Consider the following 15476-nt stretch of genomic DNA (forward strand, 5'->3'; position numbering starts at 1 on the left):
TTAAATTAAGATGGAGATTTCATTAAATTAAGATGGAGATTTCATTTTGGGGCAGCAGGTGAGGGGCTGTTGGATCGGCCGATAGAGAGACAGTGTGTGTGGAATGCTGGGGCGTGCGCTGAGCTCACAGTGAGGTTCTGTCTCTAGTGTTACTGGCCTGTTCTCACTGATGGTCCAGAGTGTGGTTCTGTCTCTAGTGTTACTGCCTGTTCTCACTGATGGTCCAGTGTGTGGTTCTGTCTCTAGTGTTACTGCCTGTTCTCACTGATGGTCCAGAGTGAGGTTCTGTCTCTAGTGTTACTGCCTGTTCTCACTGATGGTCCAGGGTGAGGTTCTGTCTCTAGTGTTACTGCCTGTTCTCACTGATGGTCCAGAGAGAGGTTCTGTCTCTAGTGTTACTGCCTGTTCTCACTCATGGTCCAGCGATACAGAGGGCTGATCTCTTGCACTGCCATGGATAACGTAGAGAACCCAGTATCTAACCTTCCTCCTCTTTACTAACTCTTCTTCTCTCCAGCATTGTCTTTACTGGTTTGCAACAGTAAAATGAAATCAACTGTTTTCTGCATGTATCCGGTTGATTCCTGGAGTAGCGGAAAATGTATAGTTTATGTATAGTTTTTTTTTCGAACCCAAGTAGACCCATGTTTACTGTTTTCCATCCTTTCCATCTTTCCCTCCCATCCATCGATCGCCCTCCCTCTCTCTCTCTCTCTCTCTCTCTCTCTCTCCCTCTCTCTCTCCCTCTCTCTCCCTCTCTCTCCTTCTCTCTCTCTCTCTCTCTCTCTCCCCCCCCTCCCTCTCTCTCTCTCTCTCTCCCTCTCTCCCCCCCTCTCCCTCTCTCTCTCTCTCTCTCCGTCTCCCTCTCTCTCTCTCTCCCTCTCCCTCTCTCCCCCCCTCCCCCCCTCTCTCTCTCTCTCCCTCTCCCTCTCTCCCCCCCTCTCCCCCCCCTCTCTCTCTCTCTCTCTCTCTCTCTCCCCCCCTCTCTCTCTCTGTCTCTCTCTCTCTCCCCCCCCTCTCTCCCTCTCTCCCCCCCCCTCCCTCTCTCTCCCTCTCTCTCTCTCCCCCCCTCTCTCTCTCTAGCAGGGGCGTAGGAAGGAGAAGGCTCAGTCCTAACGGTGGCGGCAGACCCTCCGGTACGTAGAGTCAGACGGTGAGGTGGTGAGGTCACGTCTCAGGATGGATTCATGTTGATACTGAACCCCACCTCTACCTTCCAGGACCTGGACGGCCCAGACCCCTGAACCCCTGAACCCAGAGAACCAGGGAACATTTGACTTAATACGCATGGTGTTCAGCGAGACTAAAACACACACAAAAATGAAAACAAGAGAAAGAATCCATTTTCTGAGTTCGCATGAGCATGTCACCAAACTCACTTCCTGTCCAAACTGCTAATGAAACAAGGTGGAGGCGACCCCGCACCGGGCACCACATACACACACACACGCCCACGCACACACACACACACACACACGCCCACGCACACACACACACACACGCACACACACACGCACACACAAACACACACACACGCACACACAAACACACACACACACGCACACACAAACACACACACACACGCACTGACACACACACACGCACTGAAACACACACGCACACATGCACACACACACACATGCACACACACACACACACACACACGCACGCACACGCACAAAACACACACACACACATACAAAACATTGACGAAGGAGAGCGCCCCTGGCCAACGAAGCTCCAAGAGACTCCTGGAGACTCCTGGGGTCCCTGGGTGGCCCCTCCTTGGAGGTTCTGCCTGGAGGCCCCTGGAGGCCCCTGGGCCCCTGGAGGCCCCTGGAGCCCCCTGGAACCAAAGACAGCACAAAGAGGGGGACTGTACATTGTTGACAGATTAAAGAGGAGCCTCTCTCAGACACTCGCCTTATATATTTTTTCTCGGGCCCCCCGTTCTCGGCCCGCCAGCGTGTGGATCTTTCTAGAAAAAAAAAGAAAAAGAAAATAGAAGATGAAAGGGGTGTTTTGTTGTAAATATAAATGACACTGTTAAAGAAAAGAATAACGGGGAGAATAACATCTGTACATCGCAGATGGTTTATGCACTGGTCCCCAGGAGCTCTGCTCCGGAGACCAACACTGTGTTCAGCTCTGGCAAGGAGCTCACGTGCACTAGCACCACGAGTCCTCCTTAAGGAGGTCTCCTGAAGGAGCCCTCCTTAAGGAGTCCTCCTAGCAGCGGGGCAGGAGGCATGGCCGCGTGCAAGTGAGATCAGACATAAAAAAAAAAAAACAGCTTGAATTTAAGCGAGGACTTGATTTCTGTTCCTCGCTACTCTTTAAACTATTTGTGAAACATCCTGTTTCTTCACAGTACTAACAGTTTGCTGCATGGCATTTCACCCGTTCTGTTGGTCCTCTTCTGATGCAAAGCACTCAACTATGCCCCCTGGTGGTACCTCGTACTACAACGCAGACCTGGTGGTACTGCAGTGTTGAGCGCTCAGAACTCGAAGCATTTGTCTTTATGACTCGTTTTTATCTTTGGTTTAATAAAATTGTACCACAACAAAACACAACACACACACACTTGCTCAACGATTGAGTGGCCAGTTTCCAAGCATCAATGTTCTGCTTTAGAGAGGAACCTTCAGGCCTCTCCCACTAAGAAACTAAGAAAAGCAAATGTTTTACTGCGTTTTGTAGCTCAGCAGGTGGTTACCAACACCTACCCCCCCCATGCGTGTAACTGGCCCTTTAAGAAGTGAACCATGTACTAGGATGTAAGTTTAGGCTTATATGGGTATGCTGTGGTTTTACAATGGGACTGTTTTAGGTGACTTTACATTTTTATTTAATTGGCTGCTGTTTGCACAAGAAATGAGAATCGGTTGATTAGTTGTTTTATTTTCACCCCTGGCCAAGCTCGCATTTGTTTTATTGACAGATTAAAATGGCTAAAGTTGATCTTGGTCACCAAGTGGGATTCTGTGTAAATCAGTGTCTGTTTTCATATAAAGCCACTCTAACAAGGATTAATTGTTGATGACTGGTTCCACCGTGTATGAAGAACCAACATAACCTACACTGGATGACCCAAGTAATTATTTAAACAGAAAATAAATTGTGTTTACTTGAATACAAGTCCATGTCTCTTTTGTTTGCACAAACATGATGCATTTAAAGTGTGAAGGTGTGAAATACACAAAACAATGACGTCATCACTACAAGCTTAAACATTTACATATTACTCCTAAGAACTCCAGGCAGTTGGATTGTATTCTTGGTGGCTGAAGGAGAATTGGTGTGTTGCGATTGCGCCGCATTAGCGACATCTGGTGGCCTGGCTGGGTTGTGAACCTTAGAGGTCACAGGTTACGTGCTGTACCGTTAGGAGGCGACATCGTGTGGGATTATCATCTTAACACACATTTCTAAGAAAGGGCCACCTGGAGAGAATGGATCAAGGTTCCAGAGAGAGGGCAGCGTTAAGGTATGTCCTAATATAGTTAATGCAGAGGTACAACTATTAACTTATCCCATAATGTATGCATACTTCAGCTCTCTGTAGGGCTATTTGGCGGCTCGCAGTTAGACTTCTGAGTAGCTTGTTCTATGTGCGCGTTCTTTCCAAGGTTGCGTTCACAAAGCAGAACAACACCAGTTACCTGTGAAGCTGGGACAGCTTTCGAAACATGCAGATTTCATGAATCTAAACATGCAGACGTCATGTGTGCCTTGATTCTAAACATGCAGACGTCATGTGGGCCTTGATCTAAGCATGCAGCTGTCATGAATCTAACCATGCGGTCGACATGAATCTAAACATGCATTTGTCATGTGGGCCTTGAATCTAAACATGCAGCTGTCATGAATCTAAACATGCAGACATCATGTGGGCCTTGAACCTAAACATGCAGACGTCATGTGGGCCTTGAATCTAAACATGCAGCTGTCATGAATCTAAACATGCAGACGTCATGTGGGCCGTGAATCTACGTCCTCATTGTATGCTAAATGCGAAAGGCTGCAGCTCTGAGTTAATCATTAGTTATCGTCCACAGCATATGCTTACCTTGAAAAACATCAGTTCTCTTTATGTTAATGTCTGTTGTTGTGTGGGTTCATCTCTATGATTGGAGATGATGATGCTGATGACAATACAGTGAGTGGCTAGCATGACCACGACATTTTAAAGATGTTTATTTTAAAAAAATCAAAGTTAAAAAGATACTTCTGATGAAACAAACAATACTTAAAAACACGACAATGAATCGGAGATAAAACGTAAAAGTCAAACGGATTTCCCTGACAGCTCTTTGTACAAAGTGCTCTAAGAAGAGTGCCACGTTATTGACATCCTCTTCCAGAGCTCCTGAATCCTCCCCCCCGACGTCGTTTCACCAGTGTGTGCGGCTTGTTGCTCACAGCTGCCCCTGGGTTCTGAGAATCAGAGCTTTCACTTGCCGCCGCGTTTGAGCCCCATTTCTGCGAGCCCTCTTTCCACGGCTGGCGTTCCCGGACCAGGCAGACGGCGGCGGCCCCGTGTGTCATGAATCACCGGGCAGCGAGTGTGTGGCGCTGAGTCCTGGGGCAGGTGTCCCCCCCCCCGCCCCTTTAGTCTCCTGCGGGCGCCGGCTCACAAGCCCTTCTTGCCCTGCAGGCTGAGAGCGCTGTTGACGCAGTACGGGACGATGCTGCCGGCCACCAGCGGCACGGTGGCGCTCTTACAGAAGGAGAGCAGGTAGTAGAGCGCGGCGGTGTGCGTGGGCGGCTTGAAGGAGTCAAAGAGGTGAAGCAGCAGCAGTGAGCTGATGATGCAGCCCGCCTTGGCCGCGGCGCCGGAGCTCCGCTTGCTCTCGGTGTAGAGGGGCGAGTGGAGCGCCAGGCCCAGCCCGAACAGGGTGCCCATGTTCCTCAGCAGGCTGGCGAAGGGCGTGGAGTCCATGTGGACCCACTCGGCCTTCACGCACCACCGCTGGGCCTTCTCCAGGGTCCACAGCAGGTCCACGCCCAGGGCCCGGAGCAGCAGGTAGAAGCCCACGGCGAAGGAGGTGAGGAGCAGCGTGGTGAGCAGGTAGCTCCTCATGCTCGCACTGTAGATCCACTGGACCCGGTCGAAGATCTCCGCCACGATCATGCCTGAAGGACGGAGGGTTCACGTTACGGTTCTGCTCAGATTTGGATAAGGCAATTCACATATTAAGGCAAACGAGATGTTCATGTTGTGTGGTCCAACCTGAGATGACTCCAGCGATGACCTGGTGGGGGAAGTGTGCAGCGATGAAGACCCTGGAGAGACAGACGCACACCTGGACGGCCCAGAAGCCCGTCCACAGCAGGGCCCTCACATACCTGTCAGAAGGAAAGGGTTCAGGTGCTGCATGTGGTTGAACCTGTTCAATATGTTTCTTCTAAAGTTATGCGTGATAATGTTAAAGCTCAATGGTCGACACAGGACGGACCTCATGGAGGATCCCGATCTGTCTGACCTTTGCATTCAGTAACCAGAAGAACCAAGAAAAACAAAAAACTAAATGACGGTATGACGACTTGTTTTTCTCGTCGTGTCAATTGACGTCAACACAAGTCGTACCTCAACCCCTCGCACCGACCCCCTCTCAAAGGGCAGCGCTTCAGTCGTCAATCATCAACCAGACAGAGATACGCTCACGGTGATAAGCAATGGAGAGTCAAATGGAAAATCAACAGAATACGGAGAACTGGGAGTACGAGAAATGGGAGTACGAGAACTGGGAGTACGAGAACTGGGAGTACGAGAACTGGGAGTATTAGAACTGGGAGCATGAGAACTGGGAGTATGAGAACTGGGAGTATTAGAGCTGAGAGTACGAGAACTGGGAGTATTAGAACTGGGAGCATGAGAACTGGGAGTACGAGAACTGGGAGTAGGAGAAATGGGAGTAGGAGAAATGGGCGTACGAGAACTGGGAGTAGGAGAACTGGGAGTATAAACTGGGAGTATGGACTGGGAGTATGAACTGGGAGTCCTCACCAGCCGGGTTGGGTGGGCTTCCTGCCGCCCTTCTTCCTGCGGGCCAGGACGCTGAGGATGGAGGTGACCAGGGTGTAGTAGACCCCCGCAGCCCCCATGGCGTGGCCGGAGGGGCTCCCTGGGGGGTCATGAACAAATGGTCAGCGGTGTATCGGTACAGCACCGGCTCATTCAGGACCAGCACATTCTGCCACTATGCACATGTCCCCCATGTACGGACTCCAGTATCAAACAGTTAAGAAAGTGCTTTTCTCAGGGCACCCTTACTACCAACGTAGGAATTGACCCGAGATGCTGTTGAACTAAGTCCAGCCTCGGTAGAACATTGATCTGGTTCCGAAATTGGAGAAAAAATCTTGGCTTATCTATTTTTAAAGGTACAATGTGTCGGATTTAGTGGCCTTTTACGTTTACAAAACTCCTAGAACTTCGATCATCAAGATGAATGATACAATGACCTCATGTAATTGATTGCTACTCAAGTATTGCTAGGGTTTGGGGACAGAGAGCGTATGGGGTATAGAATATAGATTATAGAACCAAAGAAGGAGAGGCAGATTTCACCTGGTCCGGTCTCGCAGGTCATGGGGTACTGCTGGATGTGAGGGGCCACCTTGTCATGGTAGTACGCCGCCTCATGCACCCACCAGTACGGTCGCTCCCCAAACAGAATCCTTATGAAGACAACAGAGACATGTTTAGAGGCCAAACAGCTCTCCCCTCGCCCCTGGTGCAACAGGACAGAGCTCTGTCCAAGTTTCTTAGGAATCGATCAAACTGTTTGAAATCAATGTTCCACAATTCCATATGATTTCATAACTGCATTCAAATTCTCACAACACAATCCCAGTTCTTCCTCCGGATTCAGCATGAAGAGCTGAATGCTCAGCTGTGGACGGGTCCACTCACCACTTGAAGACCAGGTTCAGCCAGTCTCCGATCACCGCCACCCAGATGAGCTTGATGCCCACGTTGGGCCGCAGGTGGAACCAGAGGGGGAAGAAGATGAAGAAGGTGTTGCGGAGGTCCGCGGCCCAGGACACCCAGAGGAACCAGCCCTGCGCCTCTGCGTAGTGTGTCTGCAGGTAGTGGGTGCTGCCCACCCCAAAGCCTTGCAGGGCGTCCATGGCGGCGCTCAGCATCTCCAGGGAGACGAGAGAGAGGAGGGGGAGACGAGCGAGAGGAGGGGGAGACGAGAGAGAGGAGGGGGAGGAGGTCTGTTGGGTGTTGTCAGCGGGAGATAGCCTCAGGAATGCCGTGTGTCGGGGCCGCCTGTTTATATACGGCCGGCGGCAGCTCTCGGACGCGTGCCGGTCGCTGATCTTCGGACCTTGCCCAGGTGTTCTGAAACCCTGCAGGTTAGCGCTGGGGTGGGGGGGGGGGGCGGTGTTCGGTCGGACCTGTGTCAGAGCACCAGGAGGGGGAGGGGGGAGGAGGAGGAATACACAATGTGAATTGATTGATCTCATTGATTAACATTTTTACTAACGGCCCAAGTTGACTCATCAAGGGGGGTTTCACTGTAGGTGATATCGCAAAGAAGCTTTTTAGAACACGTTTAAGATGCCGTTTGAAAGGACTTTATCAGTGACTTTGATCTAACAAACTCTCTCTTACATAACTCATTTGAATGATAAAAACTAAGAATGCAACACGAAGTTAAACCCCATGTGTTTGAGGATTCAGTCTGTCTAGGTGGCGTTGCATAAGGGGTGAATGATTGGCTATTGGCTGAGCAGAGGGCCGGCCCGGTTATAAAACAGGCTCTGATGGTGGGGGGGTCACCTCAGTGTTATCAGGCCTGGAGGAAGCTGCTCGTTCCTCGATGGGCCCACCTTTGGGCTGAAAGGTGGGCTGCCTTTGGAGGGTTGTTGTTGTGTCGTCGAAATAGAAAAAATAGGACAAAGAAATGTTCCAGCCTTGAGTAAAGTCCACTGGGTGTTACAGACACACCGGCCAATACGCACGCATAGACAAACAATGATATAAACACACATGGACAAACAACAACATGAACACACACACCAACACTGACTCACACAAACAGGGGCTTATCTGAGAGCCTGTTTGTTGTTGATCCTTTAATCAGGGATACACCACCGACACCCCCAGCAGCTGACCCCACAGCGAGACCCCCGTCGGGGCTCCAGGTCCAGGAGGCGTGTTATTAAGACATGTTAGTGTAAAGTGAACCTCACATTGAAGCGGGGGGCGTGTTATTAAGACATGTTAATGTAAAGTGAACCTCACATTGAAGCGGGGGGCGTGTTATTAAGACATGTTAGTGTAAAGTGAACCTCACATTGAAGAGAGGGGCATGTTATTAAGACATGTTAGTGTAAAGTGAACCTCACATTGAAGCGGGGGACGTGTTATTAAGACATGTTAGTGTAAAGTGAACCTCACATTGAAGCGGGGGCCGTGTTATTAAGACATGTTAGTGTAAAGTGAACCTCACATTGAAGCGGGGGGTGTGTTATTAAGACATGTTAGTGTAAAGTGAACCTCACATTGAAGAGAGGGGCATGTTATTAAGACATGTTAGTATAAAGTGAACCTCACATTGAAGAGAGGGGCATGTTATTAAGACATGTTAGTGTAAAGTGAACCTCACATTGAAGCGGGGGGCGTGTTATTAAGACATGTTAGTGTAAAGTGAACCTCACATTGAAGCGGGGGACGTGTTATTAAGACATGTTAGTATAAAGTGAACCTCACATTGAAGAGAGGGGCGTGTTATTAAGACATGTTAGTGTAAAGTGAACCTCACATTGAAGCGGGGGACGTGTTATTAAGACATGTTAGTGTAAAGTGAACCTCACATTGAAGAGGGGGGCGTGTTATTAAGACATGTTAGTGTAAAGTGAACCTCACATTGAAGAGGGGCGTGTTATTAAGACATGTTAGTGTAAAGTGAACCTCACATTGAAGCGGGGGGCGTGTTATTAAGACATGTTAGTGTAAAGTGAACCTCACATTGAAGCGGGGGACGTGTTATTAAGACATGTTAGTGTAAAGTGAACCTCACATTGAAGCGGGGGGCGTGTTATTAAGACATGATAGTGTAAAGTGAACCTCACATTGAAGCGGGGGGTGTGTTATTAAGACATGTTTGTGTAAAGTGAACCTCACATTGAAGCAGGGGACGTGTTATTATTAACTCACACTGAGATGTTTGGTTTATTATTCCCATGATGCATCAGAAATCAAAGGGATTTCTGATTTCTTGTGGTTTTAGGATTACGGTTTCATTATAATTTTATGAATGGGTTATCAAGCTCTGGAGCCTTGGACCTTCTATTGAGAAGTCATCAAGCACATCTTCGGTTGTCTTATCTGTACCCAGGAATTTACTGTTGATGATAGTCTTTAACCTGTTTTATGAGGATTGGGACCACGACTAATGAGTGTGCTCACCGCCCAACAGACAGAGCAGGGGGCTAATAGTCTAACAGTCACTATCATATACTATAGTATATGATAGTGATAGTATTAGAGTGTATAATATATCATACACCCTAATAGTCTAACAGTCACTATCATATACTATAGTATATGATAGTGATAGTATTAGAGTGTATAATATATTATACACCCTAATACAGTCACTGCTTCTCGTGTTGGAATGCACTCAGGGGTTCCCCCAGGACTCCGGACATGGAGGTTCCAGCCTAGTACCTTCCGGCTGTTCAAACATCTGCAGCAGATCATGTGTAGCTGATGAGATGTTGGATAGTGTATCAGTTGTTAATTAAATAGTACGGGCTGTGTGTTTCACTGTTACAGCCTCAGGAGAGGAGATCTATGTATTCTTAAACGCTGATCGATTCTTTTGTTTTGATCTCTTTTGTTTCTTTGTCTCTTTCATTTGTTTTGTCTATTTAGGGTAGTTATGTTTGCATTTCAATATCTCTGTGGTGAAAAATAACATCTTTTAAGGAAACACTTGATCAAATGTGCTTTATAATGCTGAATACACAGTTCCACACAGTCTGCCGTAAGATACCAATGCAAGCTAAACTTTCATGTTCACCATAATGCTCCTTGTAAAAACGAGTTATGAGAGATTTGTGTTTTAAATAAAGTCTTTTTCCAGGATGTCGATATCGCTGTGGAACTTGTTTTTCAGAACATTCCATAGCGACCGTGGTGAATTGTTTGGCAGGGACATCTGTCAATGATTGACGGGCCGTTCCCTGCTCCACGCCGCTGACTGACATAACCACTCGCCTCCCATGTGGGCCGCGGGCGGGTCAGGGTCAAGGGTCAGGCCGTGGTGTCGGTGCCACGTGCGTCAGAGCGCTCACAGAGTACAGTACGACAGTCTGGTCTCAACACTGAGGTTCAATGCTGTGCAATTAAATATCCCAAATTAGAGCAAGCTTAATGGCCAACTTTAAAATGAAAGGTAAACAGAACAATAGAAATGTAGAGATTGATTCATGTCGATTGGATAGAGGGACAGACAGCTCACCCAGGTGTCGCTCATCACACTGATTATGTGTCAGCTGCTGCTTTGCACCATGGGTAGTTGACTGAAGTGGTGAAGTGAGCACACAGTCACACACTGAACTCTCGGTGAGCTTTGACACACATGTGAACCACCTGCCGACCTGTTGGGGCCGCACCTGTCTGCAGTGAGAGGTCCACGGCCGCTGAGTTACCGGCTCTGCTTCAGTCTACCACACGCCTTCGGACGTAAAGGCGCAAACCCGTAACCAGTATCGCTCATAGCCGTCTTAAAAAGAGGGGTGGTGCGCACATCCAAAGGTAATCCACAAGTGCTAGACAATAGTGTTGGATATAAGAGAAAGGAAGGTCTGCACACTGTTTTAATGCTCCAGAAGTCGATTTATTTGCAAACAGGCAACGTTTTGATCGGTAGGGATCTTCATCAGGCACTATCACTCATAGTACCACTGATATCATCTCTCTGCTTCTGCCAAATCACCTTTCTCTCTTTGAACCGGTCTGTGTTGGAAGTGTGCTTTATTTATTAAAGTGTAATGACAATTAATTTTTATATTAGATAAATGAATTGGCTTACAAAGTGCCTGCCCTTAAATGTCTTGAATCAATCTCCAAATGTGTTAAAATAATACTTTGACTGGGGAGCGTTCCCTGCTTCCAATGCTTTGTGATTATCTTATTTCAAGATGGCTAGCTAGTGCTTCGGACACTGATATGTAATGCGTGTGTGTTTGTACAGCAGCCAATAGGCTGCGTTCCATAAAACGCACTAAAGAATGGACGTCTAACTTGTGAACCACAGCTTCATTAACCAGGTTACAGAACCATTGAGCTAGACCATGGTAATCAAATATACTTTAAAACTACGATGGCCGTATGCATTGCTCGTGCAAGTTATGACAACGCCACAATCTTGGATCGGGTACCTTTTTTAAAAATAAAATGAAATGGCTTTCTACACCCAAAGGTGATTTATTGTTGCAGTACCAGGGCTGGCCAGCAGGCGCAACCTGCCGCCACCATGGCCGCCACACAGCACTGCGAGTGGACCCGTTCGGCTACTGCAAGAATAGGCTGGTCCATTATGGGGAAAGAGTGACATCTACCGGTCAAAACGGAAAGTACGTCCCTACTTGGTATCGAACAGACTGAACGAAATATGTATATAATGTATGTAATGTGTATAATGATTAATCCGTTTGGCCCTGAAAAACTGCCTGCCTGGCTTTTTTAAAATACAGGATTCACTTTACAATACGACTCGCCACCATCAGAAAGTCCTGAGCAGGCCCCTCCCTACCTCTCCATCCACCACTCCTACCTGATGCCCCTAAACCCCCCAGGACCAGGTCCTGGGGGGCCTCTCCAGCTGTCCCATCAGCCACGTGCAACAGGAAACACCTGACCAATCTCAGACCCACCCCTTCAAGTTTATCAGTTCACGTCCCGCCCACATGGTTCTAGAAAACCACTCTCCCCTCCCTCCCCCTCATGGTTCTAGAGAACCTTCCTTTCTCCCCCCCATGGTTCTAGAGAACGTCCTTCTCTCCCCCCCCCATGGTTCTAGAGAATGTCCTCCCCCCCCCCCCCATGGTTCTAGAGAACGTCCTTCTCTCCCTCCCCCCATGGTTCTAGAGAACGTCCTTCTCCCCTCCCTCCCATGGTTCTAGAGAATGTCCTTTCCCCCTCCCCCCATGGTTCTAGAGAACGTTCTCTAGAACCCCCCATGGTTCTAGAGAACCTCCTTCTCCCCTTCCTCCCCCCATGGTTTCAGATTGACCTACTAGTCTTATAGCTGTATCCGTTCAACTAGCTTACACAAGTGTCTTCATTTTTAGAAAAGAGATAAACAAGGATTGTTTTAAGAAATAGATGTCATTGAAAAAAAAAATCATATACAAAACGACTCCTTCATTAAAAAGTTTTATTCATTAAATTCAACCACTTTAAAACATGAGATTGATGAATGCATGTTCGTCGACAAATTTAATATTACTGTTAAGCAAGGGCATAGGATCCGGGGGGGACGTGTCCCCTCCAATATCAGAGACAGGCGCATTTGTCCCTAAAAATTATACCGGATGTGTCCCCCCCAATGTTACTCATTCCTACGCCCCTGCTGTTAAGTCAAAGCCTTCCTCATCCTAGCACTACATGAAATGATATTCAGCGTGACACTGAATACCCAAACCAATGCGTTCACACCCAGGTGATCCAGATCAGTGTCTACGAAAACAGGACGCGCTCACTGAGGCGGAGCAAACGATGGCGGGGGCCCCGCCACAAACAAGGCGGAGCAAACCAAGTCTAACGATGGGTCGCGCCATAAACGAGGCAGTTTGACAGGAACCTGGACAAACTTTTGATCATATAAAAAAAACTACTTAACAGATGCATCATATTTTAAGGGATTAAAAAAAGAACTTACAATTTAGAAACAAACTAAACATACCAGAAAAAGAACAACACTGTACACTGATTTCAATGACTGAAGCTAAGGTTTTGGATTGGGCTGTATTGATTGTGAGTGGGTGAATGTCTAGCACTAATCCTTCTGGCTGGCTAGCTCAGGCTAGGCTAGCTAGCTACAACATGTAACGGTATGGGGTTGAACAGAGGTGGTTGGAGGGTTGAGCAGCATCAGTATAATGCGTCCGTGTTACTGCTTCGTGGCCTCTTGATCTTCTCAATGTTCTTCAGGATCATGTCGTGTAACGTCACCTGTAGAGTGACAGATTACAATAAACTACTGTGCTCTGTACAGAGATTACAATAAACTACCATGTTCTGTCAGGAGTTGCAGTTTCTCTGGTCCAATACCAGATGTATTCAATTAAACATTGAATACAGATTCAGTTTCACTTACATATTGATTTCTTAGTTCAGACACTATGATCTTCAAACTGATGTATTCCTTCTCATCGATCTCTGTAACTGTGCGCCGATAGTCCTCCTGCAAATAAACAACAATATGAGGGCAGTCCTCAGAGGCAGCCAACAGTCCAACCACACGCGCCAATCATTCAGTGAGGATTAAAAGGGACACTTCTTACCACATGGGGGTACTTTGCTATTTTGGACACCAGCTTTGCTCTTGTGATGTAGTACCTGGAAGGAACCCCAAACAGTAGTCAGGAGAGGAGGTACTCCGCCCTAAAGCTCCCCTAACCTGAAGTGTAACTCAGAGCAGTGAGCAGCGCCCCTCACCTGGAGATCTGGTCCAGGTACGACGCCGCCTCTCCCTCCACAGTCCGGAGCTCAGCCACCGTCTCCTCCTGGATGGAAACCCCAAAGTTGTTCCCGTCCTCGATCCTAGGGATGAGGAGCTGGACCCACATCTTCACCTGCAGAACCAGAGCGATACCTTCAGAACGCCCCAGAGATCTGCGTCTCTCTGGTGAGGTGCCCCCCCCCACACACACAGACACACACACACGTCTATAGGCTCACCGTGTTACACTTCTCAATGAGCGTCCGGATCTCTGGTTTGACCTTCTCAATGAGGTCGACCAGCTTTGCGTTGCTCTTCATCATCCCCCCCGGCATGACGAACACTTTGGTGCCTGGGACTGGGGGCACACAAGACAAAGTCAGGTACAGATCAACCCACATAACACATGTGGTTGTGTTATGCCTCAAGTTGCTAGAACTGTCAAGTTGTGCGAAGAAGCATTCAGCTCCACATTGACTGTTAGGATATTCATTTATATGACAAGACAACAAAATATACGGTAATAGAATATCCTAACCTAATATTTTGCAGAGCTTAATCGCAGGGCAGCCAACACATGCTGCTCAGTTAGGATGATTATCCTGAGTATGAAATGACACCCTGGATTCCACCATCTGTCCTTCTACTCACTCTTATCCTCTCCAGCGCCGTCCTCAAGTTTCCTCTTTTTCGCATTTTGCTATAAACCAAATTAGTGTCGTTAGGTATTTATTTCCTATCCACAAGTCATGATTGAGAAAACAATATATTCCATTTTCATATGAAAGCTCACTGCTTCAAGTCCGTCGTGCAGATCCGATATGAGAATGGGATCGGGCACAGTGAGGTTGATCTCGGAGTGAATCTCCTTCAGGTCACAGATGTTTATAATGGGGTCCTGAAAGACAAACGGGGTGTTAACAAGACCGTGGACACTGTTATACATGAAGGTAAATATATGTATTGCAAAACCTAATGCCCCGAGATGGAACGATGCGTACCTTAAGGAAATGATCAAGTTCCAATAGCTTCTTTGGGAAGAAGTTTGCTACTAGGTCCTCTGCCTGAAAGCAAAGCAAGCGTTTAATGAACCCGGTGCGAATGTGTACGTACGTCTTCATACAAAGTGTTGTGACAACTGCGAGGTGGTCATTGGTACAAGTTTCCTATTCAGGCAACACTTACTTCTGATGTGATCCGTTCCCTAAAAGCATCAACCTGCAATAAACAAACCAATACGTGCAACAGTTAATATGGGCCAATGGCTCATTATGAATGTGTCCACAGGAAACCTAATTAGAAAGACAGCCAATTAACTTAAGAGAGACAGACAATGAACGTGTGTCGACCTGAAGAGGCCCAGGTTTCTTCCGTCCTCCCCGGCGACATTACAGCATTAAGGGCGGCACTCAATGGTCCGCGTTTAACCTTCCCACGGGTATCTCAGTGGCCTGGAGACCAGACACTGACTACAATGAGTGATACCGTCTTGAATGGACGGGAGGCCGTTTGGGAGCTACCGTTAGCATGTAGCTCGGCCCTGGAGCTCACATCATGCTAGAATGTGGCTACAACAAGTTGTACAACATGACATGCTCCAGATGGTTCTTCTTTACCTTGGTTTTGATTTCATTATCCACCTTAAGAAGAGAAGACATCTTATGTAGACGAATAGGCAATTAAAGATGTTCCCTAATATAATCAATATCCCTTCTAAAAGTGTGGCTTTTGACTTCTGTCAGCCACACTTGTGAGCTTAAAAATGACGTCATCGGCGTGCGA

General features: G+C 47.7%; 3 protein-coding genes across 8 annotated transcripts in view; 1 reads left to right on the forward strand and 2 right to left on the reverse strand.

Annotated features, from left to right (window-relative positions):
- Positions 1-3125, forward strand: part of LOC307089991 (ankyrin-3-like) — a 44505-nt gene extending 41380 nt beyond the window's left edge. For all 6 annotated transcript variants that reach the window (XM_079756500.1, XM_079756495.1, XM_079756496.1 and 3 more), the window contains 2 exons: positions 1084-1136; positions 1221-3125. In XM_079756500.1, coding sequence (XP_079612626.1) covers positions 1084-1116 — 33 coding nt within the window. In that variant the 3' untranslated portion in view covers positions 1117-1136; positions 1221-3125. The remainder of the gene's footprint in view (positions 1-1083; positions 1137-1220) is intronic.
- Positions 3126-4636: 1511 nt separating this feature from the next.
- Positions 4637-7155, reverse strand: g6pc1a.2 (glucose-6-phosphatase catalytic subunit 1a, tandem duplicate 2; the record flags this gene model as incomplete). Its single annotated transcript, XM_079756674.1, has 5 exons — positions 4637-5139; positions 5237-5352; positions 6014-6131; positions 6578-6687; positions 6923-7155. 5 exons carry the CDS (start codon positions 7153-7155, stop codon positions 4637-4639), a joined length of 1080 nt encoding a protein of 359 aa, XP_079612800.1.
- A 5302-nt stretch (positions 7156-12457) lies between these two features.
- psme3 (proteasome activator subunit 3) lies at positions 12458-15442 on the reverse strand. The gene is made up of 10 exons (XM_079757093.1): positions 15311-15442; positions 14880-14912; positions 14696-14758; positions 14488-14592; positions 14346-14394; positions 13934-14052; positions 13691-13827; positions 13537-13591; positions 13350-13436; positions 12458-13204 (listed from the first exon to the last, which is right to left on the reverse strand). The coding sequence occupies exons 1-10, from the start codon at positions 15350-15352 to the stop codon at positions 13124-13126; spliced, it is 771 nt and encodes a 256-aa protein (XP_079613219.1). The 5' UTR covers positions 15353-15442; the 3' UTR covers positions 12458-13123.
- Between the last annotated feature and the right edge of the window lie 34 nt (positions 15443-15476).

Source organism: Pollachius pollachius (genome assembly GCF_949987615.1).
Source record: "Pollachius pollachius genome assembly, chromosome: 19".
NCBI lineage: Eukaryota > Metazoa > Chordata > Actinopteri > Gadiformes > Gadidae > Pollachius > Pollachius pollachius.

Bases quoted from the DNA above. Each gene is read 5' to 3' on its own strand.
- psme3 (XM_079757093.1), bottom strand. From the start codon at position 15,352: ATGTCTTCTCTTCTTAAGGTGGATAATGAAATCAAAACCAAG. The intron at 14,913-15,310 runs GTAAAGAAGAAC...TGTTTATTGCAG, and splicing joins ATAATGAAATCAAAACCAAG to GTTGATGCTTTTAGGGAACG. The intron at 14,593-14,695 runs GTACGCATCGTT...TTTGTCTTTCAG, and splicing joins AACTTGATCATTTCCTTAAG to GACCCCATTATAAACATCTG.